Raw genomic sequence first — 22,330 nt, forward strand, 5'->3', positions numbered from 1 at the left:
AAGACCCAAAACGGTCAACAGATCATGTGTGGTACCCCAACTTCGACAAGTAAAGGCGGCAATGCCTCATAATAAAACTTTCTTCTAAAAAACAGACCATACTGATAAAAAACAAGAAAAACTAACCTAAAAAAAGAAGAAGCAGAAAAAAAAAATCTAGCAAAGATTTAACCAACAGTTCAAGAAAATATGTATAAAAAACAAAAAAAAAAATTATTTGTATGACATCTTATTTTATTCTCATGCCATATACTAAGAAACATTCATTATGATTCATAATAATGCTCCTTCTTCCCTAGTGCCATTAATGAATGAAATGGGTTGCTTGAATCAGCCAGGAAAACCAACGACCTAGCAGAGCTTAAATCACTGATTAACACGCATGACTAGGTTAACACAAGAAATGCATAGGACTTAATTTTCTTTTCAAGAGTAACCACTGTAATCTATTAGGTTAGATTGACTAGAATAACACCATTAGTCATTAGTAAAATCACTAAATTTAGTAGCAGTAATGCATCAAACTCTGAACCATAACTTTTACAAATACAACAACACAAACCTAATAAAATACTCTAAACGACACTAAGATAAAGTCACATTTCTTAATCCCTATATGATATTCTAGGACATTCATACAAGTGACCCTTATTCCCTTAGAGTTAAGAGTATGGAATGGGTTGCGTGAATCAGCCAGTAAAACCAAAAACGTAGCAGAGTTTAAGTAACTGATTAACATGCATGACTAGATTTATTTATGGATACGCGTAGGACTTAGTTATGTTTTCTCGTCGGAACGAGACAGCTGGAGGTCATTCACGAAGGTCGCAGGATACACATTTGAGACCAAAAAGAAAATCTGCTGCGAGGAAAAACGCAGACGACGAAAAGAAAATCTAAATCGACCACCTGCGGACAATGGTTATGCTTGCCCTGGATGTGGCAAAATATTTAGGTCACAGCTGGGGCTGCGCAGCCACGGGTAATACTGTATTCCTCATTAATCTTTCGGACTCGAAGACAAGCCTTATTATTATTATTTCTAGAATATAATAATCTAGACCTAGATCCATATATTAAATATATATATACATCTGGTCTGAAAAGAGAAAGATTATTTATTATAAATAAAAGTCCTTTGTTATTGTTTTACGCTGCCTATGGAGACCTGACTTATTTTCTTAATCAAAATCTAGAACATTTTTTAACAATGCTTACGGACGTAAAGGGACATCGACAGACAAATCCAAAGGGACTTCATTCTCTGACGCTAGTGACCAAAGTATTTCCGGTTTCGATTGATCCACCTCAAGATGCGAGTTAGATGTGTAGTGTGTTTTGTTTTCATGTTGGTACGCAGAAGTTAAGGTGCTTTCAGATGAAAGAAAATGTGAGACATTTACATAGCGGCGGACAGCTAGATCTAGTTTTTAAGTGTACAGAGTATTGGAGGTGATCACCCGTGTATTACAAATAGTACAGTTTTGTGCATTGTTAACACATTAAAATGAAATTTTAATGATCTTTTCTTTTTCTTAGCACAAGGATAAATTGTTTTGTTTATTTGTCATAAGTCTGTTAATATGGCGTCCAATAAATCACAGTTTGTCTGTTTAGCTCCAAAATCTTTCTTATCTACCTTTGTTCTTTAACTTACCTGTTAACGCCTCCACATTTCCCCATCTCGCTTTTCTTTTCTTTTTACAATTTTACTATATAAGATTGTTTCACATGACTCTACTTCTTCTTCTTGAAACTGTCAAGTAGAGTTGAGCCTTCGGCTCTTGAAACTTTAGGCCAGCAAAAGTGAACAAGAGCTGTCTTTCACCGGCCTGAATGAGAACAGTGTACACTGTTCTGTGTGGCGGGTGGGTCAGACTCGTAGCAAGAGGCCGCGTACATTAAGACCCCCGCCATTTTCCTTTTCTATACCAGGCTAACCGTGCGGGACACGCCATTTATGTAACGGCCCCTTGAGGAACAGCGCCTGGATTGTGACAAGGTTGTGGGAGCTTTTTTACAACTGAGGATGCTCTCGCACCCCCTTAGGCAGGGAGTCTTGTTTTGCTACCCTTTAGCCTAATCGTTTCCTCCTACGATCGTTTCCACCCGGGCGCCACTATGAGGCAGGGTAGCATGCCCGGGTCACATGACTCTAAAGATGAAGGGAAAGTGCCGTGTTTCAAAAGACTACCCGAATCTAGTTGCGACTTGTCGTTTGCTCTTTGCTTTTTTTTAAAATCTTGCCACCTTAATTCTACACCAGAGGTAGGCCTAGGAGTAACTCATCCTCATTTTCGATGTCAAGTGTTGTGTAAAAAAGATTTAACCCAAACAAAAATTATTTCGTTTCAATCTCTATAATACAAACATCAAACCATTGTCCTAAACACAGATCTAAATATATATAGATTGTCGTAAGAGCTAAGTTGAACAGGGGGTTCTGTTTAGCTACCCTATCGACCAACCGTATCCCATAAAGCCGTGCTGCGGGCTGTGGCTAAGAAGTGTTGCTTATCACGTGATTATTCTGTTACGGACAAAAGATGACGTGGATGTATGGGGAGATTCGGCCACGTGACTCGTTGCTTATTAAGGGACTTATGATGATGACTTTTCGTGACGATGATGGCTATTATGATGATGATGATGATGATTCTCGTAGTGCTAGATAATTAATATATGTAGCAAGATTTAGTTCTAAAACTATAACATAGCCAGTACATAGAGAAGGCGCAGTGGCTGAGTAGTAAAGAGCTTGGCTTCCTAACCAGGGTCCCGGGTTCGAATCCTGGTGAACACTGGGATTTTCAATCTCGTAATCTCTAGGGCCACCCAGCTCTAACGAGTACCTGACATTAGTTAGGGGAAAGGTAAATGCGTTTGGTAGTTGTGTCAGCCCCATAAAGCCCTCCTCAACCATGGGCCACAGAAACAGATGACCTTTACATCATCTGCCCCATACATCGCATAGTCTGAATGGGGAAACTTTTTGTTTTTTTACAGTAAAAAAAATATAATTTACTTATAATTAAAAAAATGACAACAAATAATAATCACTCTTTGTGTCTCTGTCTTTATTTCATGTAATGTCATTGTGTATTACACACATACTGTATATTATCTTTTTTATATTCACACATATATTATTATTATCATCATTTTTTCCCCTAATAGTAATTCTAAACTAAGACATTTATTAGTAGAACAAAAATGTACAGCCTTTGATGGCCTACTAATATTTGTTTCTTTCCTGTGTTGTTTTGACAGTCTAATTGTAAAATTGCAGATGGAAACACCAGGCTTAATTGTACAGGCTAGACTTAAAGGGAAAGACTAGCACGCAGGCTGAGAATAGGTGTGTCAATTATCTTTGTAGGTCGAGGTCATTAGTCTGATGACGTTGTCGTTGAGGTTGAGTGCATGCCTTGGGAGCTTGTAGTGGAGATGGAGTCTAAACTGGGCTCTGAACCAACTGCCATCAGTTTCCCAACGTTGTAACGGATCATCATCTCCCTCTTAATGCTCCTGGTCAGTTCTATTAGGTGGTCAAGCGGTCTGTCTGGTTTTTCCAACACTAGTGTGAACACCATAAACTGAGAAAATACATTAAAAAAAATAAATAAATTTAACTGGTCACCATGACTAGGCTTTACCATGACGGAATCAAAATATTGGATATTAATGCTAGTGTCATAGCTAAAGATATGAAGGCCCGAGAAGATTGAACTCTTTAGGGGCCCCTGAATTTTGACATTTGACATCATAACATGAGGTATTTAATGTAATAACAAAATTCAAACTTTCATTTTGGGGGCCTTCCTCACGTGGAGGCCCGGAGGGATTTTTAAATTTGGACCCCCCCCCCTTTTCACCCACTCCAACTACGCCACTGATAACTGGTTTCCTAGTCTAGGTTAAATATTACAAGAATCAGAATAACATGAACTGGTGTACATTTCTAGACTTAATATATAAAAAAAGAAACAGCCTAGGGAACCTGTTAATTTAGATTATGTTTAAAAAGACATTTAAAAAAAAACATTTACTGGTCCTGTAGTACAAGGTCTAATATCATAGGGTTAAAAATAAAATGAATACACATTTTAACAAATTTTAACAAAGATAAAAAAAAATAATTGCATATTAAAAAAAAAAAAAAAGAATCTTTAAAGAAAAATGTTTTCGAGTGATGTAGTTGTAACGTGGGTTGCATGGTATTCACAGGAGAGATATCGCCAGTTTTTTAGAGATATAAACAAGCAGGTGATAAATAGACTGTTGGGAGCAATGAAAAAGTATGGCGCTTTGTTGGCGCTATATTTGAGGTTTTCATACGTTGCAGTATACCTATAAATACCAAAAGATTGTTTGGTGAATCCGGTGTGTAAATGAAAGGAAGGGTTGATTAGCTAGTTGTTTTTTTTTTTTAAAGTAACGTGAATATAACTATATACTTTCAGTACAGTGGCGTAGCTAGGGTCGGGGGAGGGTGGTTCTAAATTTGAAAATCCCCAGGGCCCCACAAGGAGTGTCTGAAATGTGTTTTTACATTAAATATTACGTCATTATCTCATGTCGTGTCTCCCTTGTCTCCCTTCTCTCTCTCTCTTGTCTCCCCTCTCTCTCTCTCTCTCGTCTCTTCCCTCTCTCTCTCTCTCTCTCTCGTCTCCCCTCTCTATCTCTTGTCTCCTCTCTCTCTCTTGTCTCCTCTCTCTCTCTTGTCTCCTCTCTCTCTCTCTTGTCTCCCCCCTCTCTCTCTCTCTCTTGTCTCCTCTCTCTCTCGTCTCCTCTCTCTCTCTTGTCTCCTCTCTCTCTCTCGTCTCCCCCCCTCTCTCTCGTCTCCTCTCTCTCTCTTGTCTCCCCCCCTCTCTCTCTCTTGTCTCCTCTCTCTCTCTTGTCTCCTCTCTCTCTCTCTCGTCTCCCCCTCTCTCTCTCTCTCTTGTCTCCTCTCTCTCTCTTGTCTCCTCTCTCTCTCTCGTCTCCCCCCCTCTCTCTCTTGTCTCCTCTCTCTCTCTTGTCTCCTCTCTCTCTCTTGTCTCCTCTCTCTCTCTCGTCTCCCCCCCTCTCTCTCGTCTCCTCTCTCTCTCTTGTCTCCCCCCCTCTCTCTCTCTTGTCTCCTCTCTTGTCTCCTCTCTCTCTCTTGTCTCCTCTCTCTCTCTTGTCTCCCCCCCTCTCTCTCTCTTGTCTCCTCTCTCTCTCTCTCGTCTCCCCCTCTCTCTCTCTCTTGTCTCCTCTCTCTCTCTTGTCTCCCCCCTCTCTCTCTCTTGTCTCCTCTCTCTCTCTCTCTTGTCTCCCCCCCTCTCTCTCTCTTGTCTCCTCTCTCTCTCTTGTCTCCCCCCCTCTCTCTCTCTTGTCTCCTCTCTCTCTTGTCTCCTCTCTATCTCTTGTCTCCTCTCTCTCTCTCTCGTCTCCCCCCTCTCTCTCGTCTCCTCTCTCTCTCTTGTCTCCCCCCTCTCTCTCTCTTGTCTCCTCTCTCTCTCTTGTCTCCTCTCTCTCTCTTGTCTCCTCTCTCTCTCTTGTCTCCCCCCCTCTCTCTCTCTTGTCTCCTCTCTCTCACTCTTGTCTCCTCTCTCTCTCTTTCGTCTCCCCCCTCTCTCTCTCTCTTGTCTCCTCTCTCTCTTGTCTCCCCTCCTCTCTCTCTCTTGTCTCCTCTCTCTCTCTCGTCTCCCCCTCTCTCTCTCTCTCTTGTCTCCTCTCTCTCTCTTGTCTCCCCCCTCTCTCTCTCTCTTGTCTCCTCTCTCTCTTGTCTCCTCTCTCTCTTTTCTCCCCCCCCTCTCTCTCTTGTCTCCTCTCTCTCTCTTGTCTCCTCTCTCTCTCTTGTCTCCTCTCTCTCTCTTGTCTCCTCTCTCTCTCTTGTCCCCTCTCTCTCTCTTGTCTCCTCTCTCTCTCTTGTCTCCTCTCTCTCTCTCTTGTCTCCTCTCTCTCTTGTCTCCCCCCCTCTCTCTCTCTTGTCTCCCCCCTCTCTCTCTCTTGTCTCCTCTCTCTCTCTTGTCTCCCCCCTCTCTCTTGTCTCCTCTCTCTCTCTTGTCTCCTCTCTCTCTCTTGTCTCCTCTCTCTCTCTTGTCTCCTCTCTCTCTCTTGTCTCCTCTCTCTCTCTTGTCTCCTCTCTCTCTCTTGTCTCCTCTCTCTCTCTCTTGTCTCCTCTCTCTCTCTTGTCTCCTCTCTCTCTCTTGTCTCCTCTCTCTCTCTTGTCTCCTCTCTCTCTCTTGTCTCCTCTCTCTCACTCTCTTGTCTCCCCCCCTCTCTCTCTCTTGTCTCCTCTCTCTCTCTTGTCTCCTCTCTCTCTCTTGTCCCCTCTCTCTCTCTTGTCTCCTCTCTCTCTCTTGTCTCCTCTCTCTCTCTCTTGTCTCCTCTCTCTCTTGTCTCCCCCCCTCTCTCTCTCTTGTCTCCCCCCCTCTCTCTCTCTTGTCTCCTCTCTCTCTCTCGTCTCCCCCTCTCTCTCTCTCTTGTCTCCTCTCTCTCTCTTGTCTCCTCTCTCTCTCTTGTCCCCTCTCTCTCTCTTGTCTCCTCTCTCTCTCTCTCGTCTCCCCCTCTCTCTCTCTCTTGTCTCCTCTCTCTCTCTTGTCTCATCTCTCTCTCTTGTCTCCCCCCCTCTCTCTCTCTTGTCTCCTCTCTCTCACTCTTGTCTCCTCTCTCTCTCTCTCTCGTCTCCCCCTCTCTCTCTCTCTTTCTTGTCTCCTCTCTCTCACTCTTGTCTCCCCTCTCTCTCTGTCTATTCTTCTCTGAAGTTCCTCCTCCCTCTAGACTCTCCTGTCCACCCTCTTTCTATACGCTTCTCTCTTGTTCTTCCTCTCCCCCCCCCCATTCTTAGAGGTGCTCCTTTATTACCTACTGCCATTAGAGAATTGCCTGAATCAGCCTTGAAAAACCCAACGAGTTTAAATCATTGTTTTAACATTCATGACTAGATTGACACATGAAATGCTTAGGACGTAAATATCATAATTTTTGGGGGGTAACGTCTGTAATATATATATATATAAGACAATATAAGGTCTACACTCTTCTTTCTCTCCGGTCAGAAAACAAAAAGGGGTTTACAACGTTGACAACAGTTGGATGTCTCGTCACAGGAAAGTGTATGGAAGTGGAGACAGCGCCAGAATACCTCGAAGAGTTCCTCTATGCCGTATCTGAAGACATAACGTAGCCCTGCCTCGCTCGTGTTGATATGAGTCCTAGAGTTAATTAATTGATCGATTTTGAAGCCAGGCACTTTTTTAGGTGTACAGGCCTTGATAAGTAACACAAAAAAAAGACAATAATTTTAATGTGAAAATCAAATTCAATGTCAACATTATCATTCAGTCATCCAGTCGTGCTTCTGGGACATACAGATTCTCATGTCGTTAAAATACATGTATTAGTTCAGTCATTTCACTGATAATTCAGTGGCATATAGTTTTGTTTTCCATACATTTCTGAATTATCGAGGCGGCCTCTGCCCCACCAATTATTTGCTTAAAAGAATGAGCCGTGCGATGTTGATGCTATAACTTTGAGAAGAGGAAAGGGATACAATGTATTAATATCTTGAATAAATTTCAATTCAAGATTTAATTATCAGCTGTTAATCAGCTTTTCAAAGGTAAATACAATTTAGAGTGCGCTTTATGGTATACATTTTCTTTTTTTAGTTTTATGAAGAAACTCTTCTGCCTTTTTTGTTTTCTTAGTTTATTTTTCATTCTTGTTACATATATCATGGCACCAACATTATTTAAATGAAAGAAAACTGTGAAAATAATATGGCGAAATACTTGCTCTTCTCAGGGCACGAACTCTGGACCTTCCTAATGTTCTAACCAGCAGCTAGACGGAGCGTGGCGAAAAGACTACTCCGAGAGAAATTTTTTTTTAAATAATTGGTAGTGTTAGCCTGATCAGCACTGCCCAGTAGTCAAGGTCAATGGTCATATCACCCATTCAGACCCTCTCTTTTCTTTTAGTTCAATTCAGTCAGAAAAGTTCGGGATATAAGACCTACCCAATCACACACATTGTGGAAACAAACAAAAAAAAGGGAGGGAGGAGGGAGGTAGGTGTTTGTACTGGCCGCATGACATTCAGTCGGTCACAGAAACAGATTGTCTCTACATCGCTGGGTCTGAAATCGTCGCCTGTTACCATGACATCGTAACATTGACCCCTTTCTCCAACCACAAAGCAAGAAAAAGTTATAACTACACCAAATTATTGGCAAAATGGAGATCCATTGATTTCATTAATAAGTTGAAGACATATGAACATCGAACATTTCATGTTAAGGAACTTGCACCACCACCACCACCATCATCATCATCTTTCCTTTGCTTTCCTCGTGGAAAATAGAGCCTCAGAAAAAAAACAAAACAAAAAAAAAAAAACACTGTCTCTTGCTTTTTTTTTTTAATGGCTTCCCAGCTCTTTCCTGTCCGCTCGACTTCATTTAGATAAACTGCGTCGTTATTTTTGGTCTTCCTCTACGTCTTGTTCCCTGGGGATTCCACTCTAAGGCCTGTCTAGCTCTGTTGTTGGTATCTTTTCTAAGAGTGTGACCAATCCATCTCCACTTCCTCTCTAAGATCTGCACTTCTATATTTTTCTGCGCACTCATCTCCCACAGTTTGGTGTTTTCTACTTTGTGGTACCAGTGTATTTTTAAAGATATTTCTCAGGCATCTGTTGATGAAGGTCTGTACTTTTTTTTTTGTTTGTTGCTTCAGTTGTTCCCCATGTTTCAGAACCATACAGTAGGATCGCCTTGACATCAGAGTTAAAGATTATTATTTTAGTCTTGTTTGAGATGTGAAGAGATTTCGAGGTTGGTTTTTGGAACTGGCACTATAAGCTATCCGTAATGGTCTCAACTGATATTGAGTCCACCAATCTTTTGAAACAGGCTTTGATTTCAAATATCGAAGGCATGAGGAGCTATCTTTAAAAACTCAATGAGGTTATCTACCTACTACAGGGCTATCTTGACCAACCAAAATAAGTTAATGGGCTTTAACCCTACCATATTTGTTGAGTTCAGGGAATGACTAATAATCAATAATGCCTTATTTCTATCAACTTCAATGAGTTTATGGACTTCTCACCTTAATAAGCTGAGGTATAGTTTCCACCACAGCTGGCAGGTGGTTTAAAGTGTGTTGCTGAACCTTCATCCCAATGTCCCATCCGTCAAAGTTCTTTATAACGCGTCGTGTTTGCAGCGGGATCGGTCGGTCTATCAGCGAGGGTAAGCATTTCTTCATTCTCCTTTGCAGTGACATGCGAGAGCGGAAGTAGAGCTCAAGGCCTTTCCTCTTGGCAGACGGCTGAATCCCTGGAAGTGTAGGCAAACCACCACGAACGATGGGTGGAGTGGTCACGGTCGTAGAGGTAGACAACTCTCTGGGTTGGGTGAACTACAAAGGAAAAAGTAAAAAAGAGAAAAAGCAAAAAATCACAAATTGTGAATGAGATTTAAAAAAACAAACGAAACAATTATTATAATTGTTAAGTATCAGCTAGTCATTAGAACGTTTTAGCGCTCTGGGGCGCAGGATTCCCGAGCACTTCTCAATTTCAGAATTTTTTAGTCGGACACTAGATTTTCTAAGGTTGAATAATTTCCTGAATCGTTAATCACAAAAATCGAATCCAGTTAACTGGACCACCCGTTAATCGGACTATCCAATTTTTTTTTGGACAGAATCCTAAGGTATGATACATATCCCTAACCTTATATCTTACTAGTATGTTATTAGTTGTTTTTTTTTTTTTTTACCAAAATTGGACCTAAAGAACATCCGAGTGAATAACGAAAAGAAGTCAAAAAAAGGTTGTCTGAAATTTGCAATTTTAACAGGTCGAAAATTACGAAAATTGCTTTTTTATTGACTGTCATTTTTAAATCAAGATTACTGCCTATCTATCATTGATTGTCTCGACGTAGCTGTAATTACTGTAAGCCTTTGAAAAGTGGATCGTTTATACAAGACATGCATGAAATTGAATCACTTTCACATAAGCTACCTATGAACATTAAGTGACAAGAAAAGAAGTCCTCAACAGAGCGGGCCTTCATATCTTTCACACAGCCGCTGTCCATAAAGCCTCCTTTACAGCCAGTTAAGAGGTTGGTAAGTGAGCCCAGGGTGGTCAAAGGAAACACTCTTGGACACCACAATCAAGGTCTCTCAGAGAACCTTCAACACTGACCTGTGTGAAACTTGAGGACATGAAAACAGACTAGGCCGAAGAAAAACGAAAGAGCTGAAAATGTAGGCAACTCGCTCAAGCTCCAGCTGGAATAGTTTCCCCTGTGTGCATCCAACCATTTCAGGCCACCATAGGCCTCACAAGCCACACGAGGACGCACAAAAATAGCAGTGCAAAGACGTCATTACTACGCACTTATTAACATGTTTTTTTTGTACTTAACATTCTTCTGTTTCATATATATATATATTTTTAAATTATGTTTATTTCTTCACAGATCTACATGTTAAATCTATTTCTCCTCTAGGTGTAGAAAACTACCATGATGAATGTGTGGGGTTATCCTTATATCAGTCTGATTGTCAAATGTGTTTTTACATCTGTATTAGAAGCGTGTGGGAGTTCGGAGAAAATGACTCAAGTTGAAAAGTTAAGATTGTAATTAATTATAGTGTAGCATAATTTTAAGACGACTAAATCTAGATCTACAAGTAGGCCTTTATTTTAAATAAAACAAAATTTAGAAGTCCTAAAAATTTAATTGTCACAGTAAATATAAAGGCATATCAAAAGTGTGAGCGTGTTTTTTGTGTGGGTAGGGGTTATAATGCTGTTTGTGTAGATCTAGTTTGTTCACATAGACATAAGGCTGTCTCGATCTTAAATCCCTGTCACTACTTATTAAGTGACATTTGATTGTGCATATTAGAGTACTTAAAGATGTCTTGTTTCACTTTGAATTGTTGTGCTATTTGACGTCATGTAGGTCTACTTTAGCTAATACAGAACAACAGGTATTAAAATTTTATCCCATAAGACTTGATCAGCAGACTATATTTATTTGACCATAAAATAAAATAACAGTTCACTAGCAATTCCAGCCATCAATGAGATCACATGAAACAATTCACATAATTATACAACATAATCCAAATAGAATTTTTATCAAACACTCAGCTAGCAATACTCTCAATTTAAAAATATAAGACACGCATGTCTTCTTAAAAAAATACATGGCATCTACCAAATCTGACCATGTCATCAACACCCCAAAACGAAATCTCTTGCCCACAATTCAACTGTGGACGCTTGTTTCCCCAAGTGAAACATCATGAGCAAGAACAATCCATGTACTGGGTGCTTCCCAACTAATACACGTCACAATAACTGCTAAATAATGATGTGACAATCCCTAAGGCAATGAACCTTGGTACTAACACCACGAAGCAAACGTATTTATTTCCGAGTTGATTGAGGTGAGGAAGATATCTAACAGTCAATGGTCTGGTCTACATTTCTTTCCAACCATTGGATTCAAACACAAACTTGTTACTATAGTAACCGCAGACTAGCCCTTTCTCGTAACAGACACCGTAAAAAAAAATGTATTACGTCCAACGCATTTCATATGTAAATCTAGTCATGCTTGTTAATCAATGACTTCAACCCTATTAAATTTTTAAATGATTAAAAGTTAGCTGTTTTCTTAAATCCATTGTAAAATATATAGGTAATATTGATAATCTATGTGATACAATTACTATAGTTTAATTTTTTTTTACAAAGTTTATAAAATAACTCTGGTAAAAAAATGTTTGAACACATTATCTTTCACACATTCTCAGATCAAGTCAAAAAAAAAACTTAGCAAATTGACGAAGACCATACATGAATCAATAAATAAAAATATATAATTATTCAATTAATTATTGGCAATTATGTAATTTGAAACCAACAAAGGAACTTAGTACTTAAGCATTCAAGATATGGCTGAAAATGTTTGCTTTTGTCCACTAGATAATCGTACACACTCTGCCAAACCTACTTTCGGATCAAGTTGAAACTTTGAAAAATCATTGCTTGTTTAGGTTTTGGCATCGGAAATTAAAATTTCCGAGCTATTTTACCTTCAGAGCAAATAATTTTGTTTAGTCATTTGATTGGCAACGTTGATCTTTGAAACTGTCGACCTTGACATTAATTTTTCTACTTAAAAAAAAAATCTACCTCGTTTTATTTTCTTATGTTTTTTTTTTTAATTTATGTGTACTCTTATGGACTCCACACATTCCCCCACATTGCTTCCTCTTCCTCTCCTTTTTTATTTAAATATTACTCTATTTTAATTGCTTAAAGAGTTCAAACTGTAAAAAAAAACAAATTGAAATGCAATGAATAAAAATAAAAATAAAAATATTTAAAAAAATGGAAGACTTCTAAGATTAAATAGCAATGCTTACCCCAAACTGGGCGGTTTCATCAGGAATTGGTTGAATTTTCTTTGGCTTTTTCGTAGCTCCTGCTTTCTGTTTCTGCACATTTTCATACACAAAATATGTTTTTAGTTAATGGCGCTTCGAGAGAGCTTAAACTAATGAAAACTAATTTGGCCTCCCTGTCTGTCTTGGGGGGTGGGGGGGGGGGGGTGGGAGGGGGCGGACACAGAAACAGTTTGGGGGGGGGAGCATTAAAATGTAAAAAAAAAAACGTTTATTACCTATTTATATTAAGTACGTTATAGCTGACTTTGTATCAACTCTGTCATTCTTCATGTCTTCAAGCTTTCTCTGCCCTTCCTGTCTCTCTCCTTCTCTCTCTCTCTCTCTCTCTCTCTCTCTCTCTCAATTTACAAAACAAAAAGTGTTATTCGCATACTATTCACAAGATTGTTTTTTTCCCAGTCTAAAGACGAACGAACAGTTCAGTGTGTATAGATATGGGTGTATGCCCTACATCCAACATGCTTAGCTTGCGGAGGGAGTCAGACCCCTGGGCCGCCCAAGACTAGACTGCAGAGGTTTCTGCCAGCGAGACAGCGAGAAAGTTGGCATTTCGAACAAGGGAAATAAATCGTACTTGAATGAAGTGATGGCATAATCTGAATTAATCCCCTTTGTACCTCACCACTCTAAAGTATTTTTTTTATGCCTTTCTTGTTTCCATCATTTTTACCTCTGAGTAAATGTACTTTTTACCTCTGAGTAAATGTACTTTTTACCTCTGAGTAAAAGTACTTTGACTTCTTAGTAAAAAAGATGAGTAAATGTACTTGTCTTTTACCTCTGAGTAAATGTACTTGTCTTTTACCTCTGAGTAAATGGGTGGTAAAGGATGCTTTCTGTCCATTTGGCTGGGGGTCTCCGGCAGGAAAATATCCAATTCAGAGACTGATGATATTATGCTCAGAGACGGGGATGACTAGACCAAAAAAAATGGAAAGGAAAGATTTCACTTTTAAATTTTGGTAAATAACTTTGAAAATATTTACACAGTTTCAGACCTAGCCCTGGTAGTAAAAAAAAAAAGTAAAGTTCCTCTTTCTGACCTTTTAGTCTATAGGGCAGATAATGTAAAGGTCATCTGTTTCTATGGCCTACGGTTAACGAGGGTGTCATGTGGCCAGCACAACGACCAACCGCCTTTACTTTTCCCCAACAAATGTCAGGTACCCCATTAGAGCTGGGTGGACTCAGTGGCGCACGGGGATCCCCGAAATTAAAAATCCAAGTCTTCACCAGGATTCGAACCCCGGTCCCTGGTTAAGAAGACAAGCGCTTTACCGCTCAACCTGTGTCTTGTTCGGGCCTCTCGATAGAAAAGGTTTGTGTTTCACTAGCCTCACTGGTCAGCTTCCGGGACAAGAGTTGTTTCATCCAACATAATAGAGTTAGGTCAGTCAATACTCTCTCTCTCTCACTCTCTCTCTCTCACACACACACACATACACACATCCATATCAGTATTCATCATGTCTTTTTATTTGTTTAAAAAAAAACGTTTGTTGGAAAGGTGTATACTAAATTTGAGAAAAAATTACCTCTAGAGACAAAGACGACGTTCCGTTTGATGAGGACTGCATTAAAAAAAAAAGATTATATTAAACAGAACACCTTAGCATCCAAAAAAACTAGTTGAAAAGAAAACAAACATTTATTTAATAATAATAATAATCTTTATTATCCGTATGGAAATTTGTCTTACAATTTGTGCATTACACCAAACAAAAAATATTATAACTATAAGAAACCAAAGTGTACATTCACACCAGACTCACTCATAGTTTACATGTGACAAAGTCTATACCTGATTGTTCTTATTTAATGATTTGATTGCCAGGGGAACAAAATAGTGTTTGTGTCTGTTTGTCTTTGCTATCGGTGTCTTGTATCTCTTTTGTGATGGTAAAATCACAAAATCCTGACACACAGGGTGATTCTTTATTTCGAGGATCTTGTTAGCTTTTTATAGATGTTTGTCTCAAACAACTGCCCAAATGGGGTTTGTTTTTTGCCAATGATTTTACCAGCAGCATATAGGATTCTTTAAAGTTTATTTTTATTTTTAATGCTCAGATTGCCATACCAGGCAGTGATATTAAAACTTAAAATATTGCAGATGTGAGCGTGATAAAACATAGCCAAGGCCTTTTCGCTAACATTAAACGAGGACAGTTTTCTTAGTAATCGTAATCTTTGCTGCCCTTTTTTTGCTGATATAATCAGTATTTGCAGTAAAATTTAGTTTATTGTCTAGGATAGTACCAAGGTATTTAAAAGTTTGCACAATTTCAATAGTCTCTTCAGCTACAGAAACAATATCATTTTCTTCTTGTCCCTACGAAAATCGATTATCATTTCTTTGTTGTTTTTTTTTACATTTAATAATAAAAAATTGTTATAGATAAATAATGTTCGCTTAGTTTTAAATAGTAATAAGTTGTCGATACTTTAGATAATACGCCGTCAATTCGATCTTTCTCAAGTGAGTTTTTTTCTTTTCTGCAATTCTTCATAGAGTGCACTGATCTGCTGAATATTATCTTTAGTATCACATTACAGGACAGAGCAAAGGAAAAAAAAAATCTGGTGCGTAATTGACAAGAGCGAATGTCTAGTGCACTACACATGACAACAGAAATCAATGCGATGTCTTTGAAAAATAAAAGAAGTTTTATAATTTTCAATTTAATTTACATTAAAACCACTTTAACCCTTTAAGTGCTGAGCTGTTTTACAATGATTAACAAGGGTTAACAAAATTCTTAAGTAAAGAATATATATATATTTTAATTTTATAAGAACTCATGTATTTGTACGTACCGTCTCTTCGTCTTCACTCGTATATTTTGAGGGCAACGTTTTGGGCACGGGCTCAACCACACCATCGCCTTTGAGCCTCTTCTTCGACGACTCTCCGGACCTTGCTTTGAGGAGATTTCCAGAAGAACCAGCACGAGCATGAATGGTGCCGGATGGGGACATGGCCGGTTCTTTTGCGGCGTCACCTCTATGATCCCTGTCTGACCTAGCCGCTTTGGGTCCGCCCTTTTCGTCTCTAGCCTCTTCTGCTCTTCGCGGACCACCTCGAGGCGGGTGGACGTCTTCGTCGTGGTCTGCAAGCTCTTTTCTGGAACGCTTCTGTCGTGTTAAGCTTTCTTGTCTCTCTGCTCTAGTCTGTCCGGTCTGGCGCTGTGTCGAGACGCTTCCTTCACTGGAATAGCCAGACAGTTGAGGAGACGTATCGCTGTCACCAACATCTCTTGTCGCTTTTCCTTTTCGAGCTCTTCTTTTTTTGTCCTCTTTGGTGAGCTCATCATTCGAAGTGTCAGAATGTATTTCCTCCTTCAGTTGGCCGGCGTCCTGTTGGCGCTCTCTTTGTGCGGCTTTCTTTCCAGTCACATGGCCACCCCGAGCTACTTTCTCGTCGTCCGTGTCTGTCGGTCTTTGAGAGTCCACCAAAGAGCGTCTCTCCGTTTCTCTCTCGGTGTCTCTTATTCGGCGATGCCGCCATTCATCCATTCCATCCTTGGGGAAAAACACTCGCTCCGATTCATCGCCCTTCAAAGATTCACGCCGGTGCCTCTTTTCTTCATGACGACTTCTCCGCCTCTCGTCTTTCGTGTCTTGTGTTTTCGGTGATTCAGCTGTCTCAATCGGCGAATGGGCCGGACTTCCTGCGGTGGAAACTTTCGGGAACCCAACAGATTCTCGTTCCATAATAGGATCCGCATCTTTAGGAAGATATATCAGAGACTGCCCACTCCTTTCTAAATCTAGGCCTTTTGCTGACCGCTTTCTTAGTGCTCTCATCCGACCTTCAGCCAATTGCATTCTGGAATCATCGTCTGCGCTTAGTGAAAGTCTTTGACTGTCCCTTTCATTGGATGGCGTCTGTCTCGTTAGAGTCCCTCTTCTGATCGAGTCGTAAAGCGCGTCCTTTGCCGGCTCCATTGGAAAACTAAATTCATTATCGCTATCGAAATATTTGTGTGATTCCTCTAGGTATATATCGCGATCTTCTCTTTTAAAATGTCTCTGTTGATGCATTGCGTCATGGCTTTCAAGACTTTCTTCAGAGTCTCCAGTAAGCTTTCTGTCCCGTCTTCTTTTTAAGCTATCAATGGAATCTTTACCGTACATTTCCCTGTCGATTGACTCTTTAGATTCAGTACTGGAAGTCCTGCTGTCTCTTCTATCCGAACTGTCAGGGAATTCTTTTTTTGATCTTTTTTGATCAACATTTTCCAACATTTCCTTTTGTCCGTCGCTAATTTTGTCTGACGTCTGTTTCTTCTGCGGTTTCACTTCTTTTTTCTTCGCTCCTTTAGGCAAAGGCGCACTCTCTCTTCCTCGTTCTTTGACTCTATCCGTTGATTTCTTTACTGTAGAGCGTTTCTCTGGAATCTGCTTCGTTGCCTTTTCGTCTAGTTCTTTGTCAAGGTCCTTATCAGGGCTTCCTGGTGCTTGTGTTGTTTCTTTCACGTCATGTTCATGTTTAGCGGTCATGTCGTCAGAGGGCTGAGACGAGCTTTCTTCCTCTTCAGCTGCCTTCTTACTGAATTGCTTTGAAACGCTCAAAGCTCGGGAAGATGTTTTGCGTAAAATCTTGACGTGTTTGTCGTGCTTGTGTAGGGATTCCTTACTTAGGGAGGACATTTTCCTTGTTACACTAGATTGTTTCCTCACGTCAGCAGGGTGAGCAGGGTCGTGCTTCTCGTAGTCGAAATCAACTTCAATCTCCATCTCAAGGTCACTCCTGGTCAGCGCGGAATCGATCTTGTCTGTCGAATAGTGTATCATCCCATACGTTTTCAGCATGTGCTGCTCGAGCTTCTGGATAACCTCTTTGATCAAAATAGTCTGTCTGGTGTTTAGATCCTCGTCGTCCTGACTCTTCTTGGTCTTTTTCGCGCTCGAATCATCATCCAGCGTAGACAGGGCGATTTCACTTTCCTTCGTTGGGCTCATCGTCATCAAGTGTCTGACCAGCTTCTTGCTTGGATCTTTCTTCTTTTTCTCTCCGGGCTCTCTTGCGTCCATTTCGCTCTCAGCTCTCCTAATGTCCACGAGACTTGTTTGGTGTTTCAATTCTCGTCTGTCTTTCGTGTCGATCTCTGATGCAGTATACGGAATGTAATCAATCTCACTGTCTGATGTTTGTTTAGCGGTCACGGCATCTGGTTTGAAGTCGTGCGACACACGGCGCGGTGAGGTCCACTGCCTTTTAGCCTCACCTTTCTCGTCCACCTCCGTTCCTCTCCTATCACGTCTTCTTCCAGCGTCCTCGAAGCGATCCTCTTTTCCCACTTCCCGGACGTCCTCTCTCAGCTCCTTCGATTTCTTTGGCGTCGATGTGGGTGTAGCCTCAACGAGGCCACTTTCCCCAAAGGGAGCGGCCAGCTTATGTTGGGAAAAGGTCCTCTTTTTTCCAGCCTTTTTCTTCTCTTCGCCTTTATCTCTGTGAAGCACTTCCTGCTCCTCGTCTGACATGGATAGGACTATACTATCATCCATTTCTTCCTTTTCTCTCAGCCTAGCAACGTCCTTTTCGTAGCTCAAACTATCCATTCTTAACATAAACTCCAAACTGTCTCCGTCTGAAGATGACCCACTGCTATCTGATATTGACCTGGACACTTCGAACGATAATGTTTTATTTGGTTTCTTTCTCTCTTCGTCGCTCTCTTTTTTCTCTTTTTCCATTTTTTTCCTCGCTTTTCTTTCTGCCTTGGCTTGATCGCGGTCCTCTTCAGGCGCTTTTCGAGACTTCGGCTCAGAAGTCTCCTCTTTGCGCTTCTCTCTGTATATCTCTATGCTGTCTTTACTCATAATTTCTTCAAATGGCTTTAGGCTCTCTAGTACATTGGATGTCAATTTCCTTTCTTTTGCAGACTTGCTTTGTTTCCGCTCATCTAGTTTTGTGGGTCTTCTCTTTAAGCGAGTGCTTGAAGACGCCTCCCTTGTAAGGACGTTTAACTGTCAAACAAATTGAAACAATTTTAGTAATAATTAATAATAAATCATAATTATAAAAATATTTAATAATAAATAATGAAAAATAGTAAAATAAATACACCAGTACTTGGCTGTGACACCTAATTTGATCAATAAGGATAGTCCTTCTTATTACAGATACTCGCAACAAGAGGTTCACAAGTCTACTGACCACTTATTATACTGGGATAGATCTATTTTGACTGACAAAACAGTAGATCTAAATCGTCATGATCTGCTGTTTATTGATAAAAAGAAACAAACCGCCAATATTGACATCGCCGTACCACTGTCTTATAATTTAAGAAAACTGGGTTGGAAAAACAACGAAAATATGGGAACCTAGACTTGGAGATTAAGCGAATTTCTAATAAACTTAAAAGTTTTTTTGTTTTTTTTTTACTTTACAAATAAATCCAAAAGAAGTCCTCAAAAATGATTTTAAAATATAAAATTATATCAAGATTTTATTCTTTTCTTAATATACTGTTATAACATACGAATCGAAGCACTATAAACTAAAATAAAATGATTTTATTCGAGTCTAAATCTACCATATTTGCAATAATAAAGAAAGAAAAGTAAACGTAAGGTGCATATTACTACAGCTAAGTTTATACTATATGTATCAATTAGTTTGGATCAGTCATGTAATTAAATTTGTAATAGATCTAGTCTAGACTAACAAAAATAAATCTTCGCGATAAGAAATATTTTTAACCAATTGTTTTGTATAATGCAATTTCATGCTTTTAGCTTTCTCACTACGCTATGATCCAATCACTTGTCTGGACCAGTCACTACGCTAGGATCCTATCACTTGTCTGGACCAGTAACTACGCTATGATCCTATCACTTGTCTGGACCAGTCACTAAGCTATGATCTTATCACTTGTCTGGACCAGTCACTACGCTATGATCCAATCACTTGTCTGGACCCTTGTTTAATGCAATTTCATGCTTTTAGCTTTCTCACTACGCTATGATCCAATCACTTGCCTGGACCAGTCACTACGCTATGATCCTATCTTTTGTCTGGACCAGTCACTACGCTATGATCCTATCACTTGTCTGGACCAGTCATTAAGCTATGATCCTATCACTTGTCTGGACCAGTCACTACGCTATGATCCAATCACTTGTCTGGACCAGTCACTACGCTATGATCCAATCACTTGTCTGGACCAGTCACTACGCTATGATCCTATCACTTGTCTGGACCAGTCACTACGCTATGATCCTATCACTTGTCTGGACCAGTCACTACGCTATGATCATATCACTTGTCTGGACCAGTCACTACGCTATGATCCTATCACTTGTCTGGACCAGTCACTACGCTATGATCATATCACTTGTCTGGACCAGTCACTACGCTATGATCATATCACTTGTCTGGACCAGTCACTACGCTATGATCCAATCACTTGTCTGGACCCTTGTTTAATGCAATTTCATGCTTTTAGCTTTCTCACTACGCTATGATCCTATCACTTGTCTGGACCAGTCATTAAGCTATGATCCTATCACTTGTCTGGACCAGTCACTACGCTATGATCCAATCACTTGTCTGGACCAGTCACTACGCTATGATCCTATCACTTGTCTGGACCAGTCACTACGCTATGATCATATCACTTGTCTGGACCAGTCACTACGCTATGATCCTATCACTTGTCTGGACCAGTCACTACGCTATGATCATATCACTTGTCTGGACCAGTCACTACGCTATGATCATATCACTTGTCTGGACCAGTCACTAAGCTATGATCCTATCACTTGTCTGGACCAGTCACTACGCTATGATCCAATCACTTGTCTGGACCCTTGTTTAATGCAATTTCATGCTTTTAGCTTTCTCACTACGCTATGATCCAATCACTTGTCTGGACCAGTCACTACGCTATGATCCTATCTTTTGTCTGGACCAGTCACTACGCTATGATCCTATCACTTGTCTGGACCAGTCATTAAGCTATGATCCTATCACTTGTCTGGACCAGTCACTACGCTATGATCCAATCACTTGTCTGGACCAGTCACTACGCTATGATCCAATCACTTGTCTGGACCAGTCACTACGCTATGATCCTATCACTTGTCTGGACCAGTCACTACGCTATGATCCTATCACTTGTCTGGACCAGTCACTACGCTATGATCATATCACTTGTCTGGACCAGTCACTACGCTATGATCATATCACTTGTCTGGACCAGTCACTACGCTATGATCCTATCACTTGTCTGGACCAGTCACTACGCTATGATCATATCACTTGTCTGGACCAGTTGGGAAGTGAAAAGAAAGAACGAGGTATTTGGGTGATCGTTCTTTAATAATGTAACCTATTTATACACTTAGATATGCATCAAAACAACAGCCAATGAAATGACGAAAGACTAAAAAGTAAAGTGCGCAATGAGACATCGAACGGCTGTTTTTATTGGTCAATACATTATGCAAATAGTTCGATATATATTATGCAAATAGTGGACCTATAACTTCTGTGCCTGAACTTGTCCGATTTGGTAGGTCATAGGTCATAATTTTGTAAATAAGCATTAATGGGATAAGACTGTTTCATCAAGTTCTTCTATTCTTCCTCGTTCTCATTTTTATGTTTGAGTGTTGAGATGACTAGACCAATATATGAAATGAACTGCACAGTGGTTTCCGAGAATCAGAGAGATCTCCATATAGTTTTCTTCCTATTGGGGTGTTTTGGGTCCCAGTGTCTTGTACGGGCCTTTCGGTAAAGATAGCAGTTTTAAAGGGCATGGTCACCATTCTCTGGCGACATTCTACATGGTTCCAATTTTAAAGTTTCCGGTACATGTGTTGTCTTATTCTGGTGATTCCGGCCCTGAGTCGAAAGATTAGACGTTAATCTTGTCTGGAAAGCTTATAATATGCGTCATCTTTCTTGTGATTCGGATGAGAGCTTGTCCACTTACAGATATTCCAGTCTTGTACATGTGAGTCATACTGGTCTGTAATTTCAGGGATGAGATTTATCTCCTTTTTAAAAAGTGGAGCAACTTTAACTTTTATCCAGTCCCTCGGTTCTTTGATTATGCGATGCCCGAAAAAAGTATTTTGTATAGTGGTTCTAGCTCGTTGCTTAGTACTTTGAATAATCTAGCCGGAATACCGTCAGGTCCAGATGCTTTATTCGGTTTAATGTTTGCTAACAGCACAACGGGTTCCACTATTACTGAAAATAGGGTCATACCATTTCGTGTCGGCCTCCGTAGACCCGTGGCTTTTATTCATTCCTTAATTGCTAATGTACGTCAGATAGATGTTGAGGCATAAAACAGTAAAGTAATCTCTGACCTTCTTATGATTGTCCAAATCGACAGATACCTGAGTCTCGTATCTCTGCCCTTCTTATGATTGTCCAAATCGACAGATACCTGAGTCTCGTATCTCTGCCCTTCTTATGATTGTCCAAATCGACAGATACATGCGTCTCGTATCTCTGCTCTTCTTATGATTGTCCAAATCGACAGATACCTGAGTCTCGTATCTCTGCTCTTCTTATGATTGTTCAAATCGACAGATACCTGAGTCTCGTATCTCTGCCCTTGTAATGATTGTCCAAAGTGACACAAAACCATGTTTCGTAACTCTGCCCTTGTCACCTAGAGAAAGCCTTTAAAAAAATGTCCTCTTTCAGGATATTTCCAGGATTATACTTCTCCTACCATGGTGGTCTACACTTCTGATGTATTGATATTCCGACCTATATTGTGTAAAATGTCTCCGCCCCCGTGACATGTCGGGGGGGGGGGGAGTGAATGTAACCGTAAAATCGTTACATCTGTAAGTGATATAGATCTATGCTAAATAATCGACTA

The 22,330-nt window shown here is 40.1% G+C and overlaps 2 protein-coding genes across 5 annotated transcripts in view; both read right to left on the reverse strand.

The window, feature by feature from the left end:
- Positions 1 to 1,268, reverse strand: part of LOC106073775 (uncharacterized) — a 40,569-nt gene extending 39,301 nt beyond the window's left edge. Inside the window, exon 1 of the mRNA XM_056014847.1 lies at positions 1,219 to 1,268. Coding sequence (XP_055870822.1) covers positions 1,219 to 1,261 — 43 coding nt within the window. The 5' untranslated portion in view covers positions 1,262 to 1,268. The remainder of the gene's footprint in view (positions 1 to 1,218) is intronic.
- Positions 1,269 to 3,059: 1,791 nt separating this feature from the next.
- LOC106068585 (trichohyalin-like) overlaps positions 3,060 to 22,330 on the reverse strand; it is a 69,916-nt gene continuing 50,645 nt past the window's right edge. For 3 of the 4 annotated variants that reach the window (XM_056014188.1, XM_056014190.1, XM_056014186.1), the window contains 7 exons: positions 15,291 to 18,446; positions 14,009 to 14,044; positions 13,252 to 13,389; positions 12,432 to 12,503; positions 9,084 to 9,395; positions 7,112 to 7,237; positions 3,060 to 3,596 (listed from right to left, as the gene is read on the reverse strand). In XM_056014188.1, the coding sequence (XP_055870163.1) occupies positions 3,390 to 3,596; positions 7,112 to 7,237; positions 9,084 to 9,395; positions 12,432 to 12,503; positions 13,252 to 13,389; positions 14,009 to 14,044; positions 15,291 to 18,446 (4,047 nt within the window). In that variant the 3' untranslated portion in view covers positions 3,060 to 3,389. The remainder of the gene's footprint in view (positions 3,597 to 7,111; positions 7,238 to 9,083; positions 9,396 to 12,431; positions 12,504 to 13,251; positions 13,390 to 14,008; positions 14,045 to 15,290; positions 18,447 to 22,330) is intronic. The other variant, XM_056014189.1, reaches the window with a different exon arrangement.

This window comes from Biomphalaria glabrata, chromosome 16 (genome assembly GCF_947242115.1).
Source record: "Biomphalaria glabrata chromosome 16, xgBioGlab47.1, whole genome shotgun sequence".
NCBI lineage: Eukaryota > Metazoa > Mollusca > Gastropoda > Planorbidae > Biomphalaria > Biomphalaria glabrata.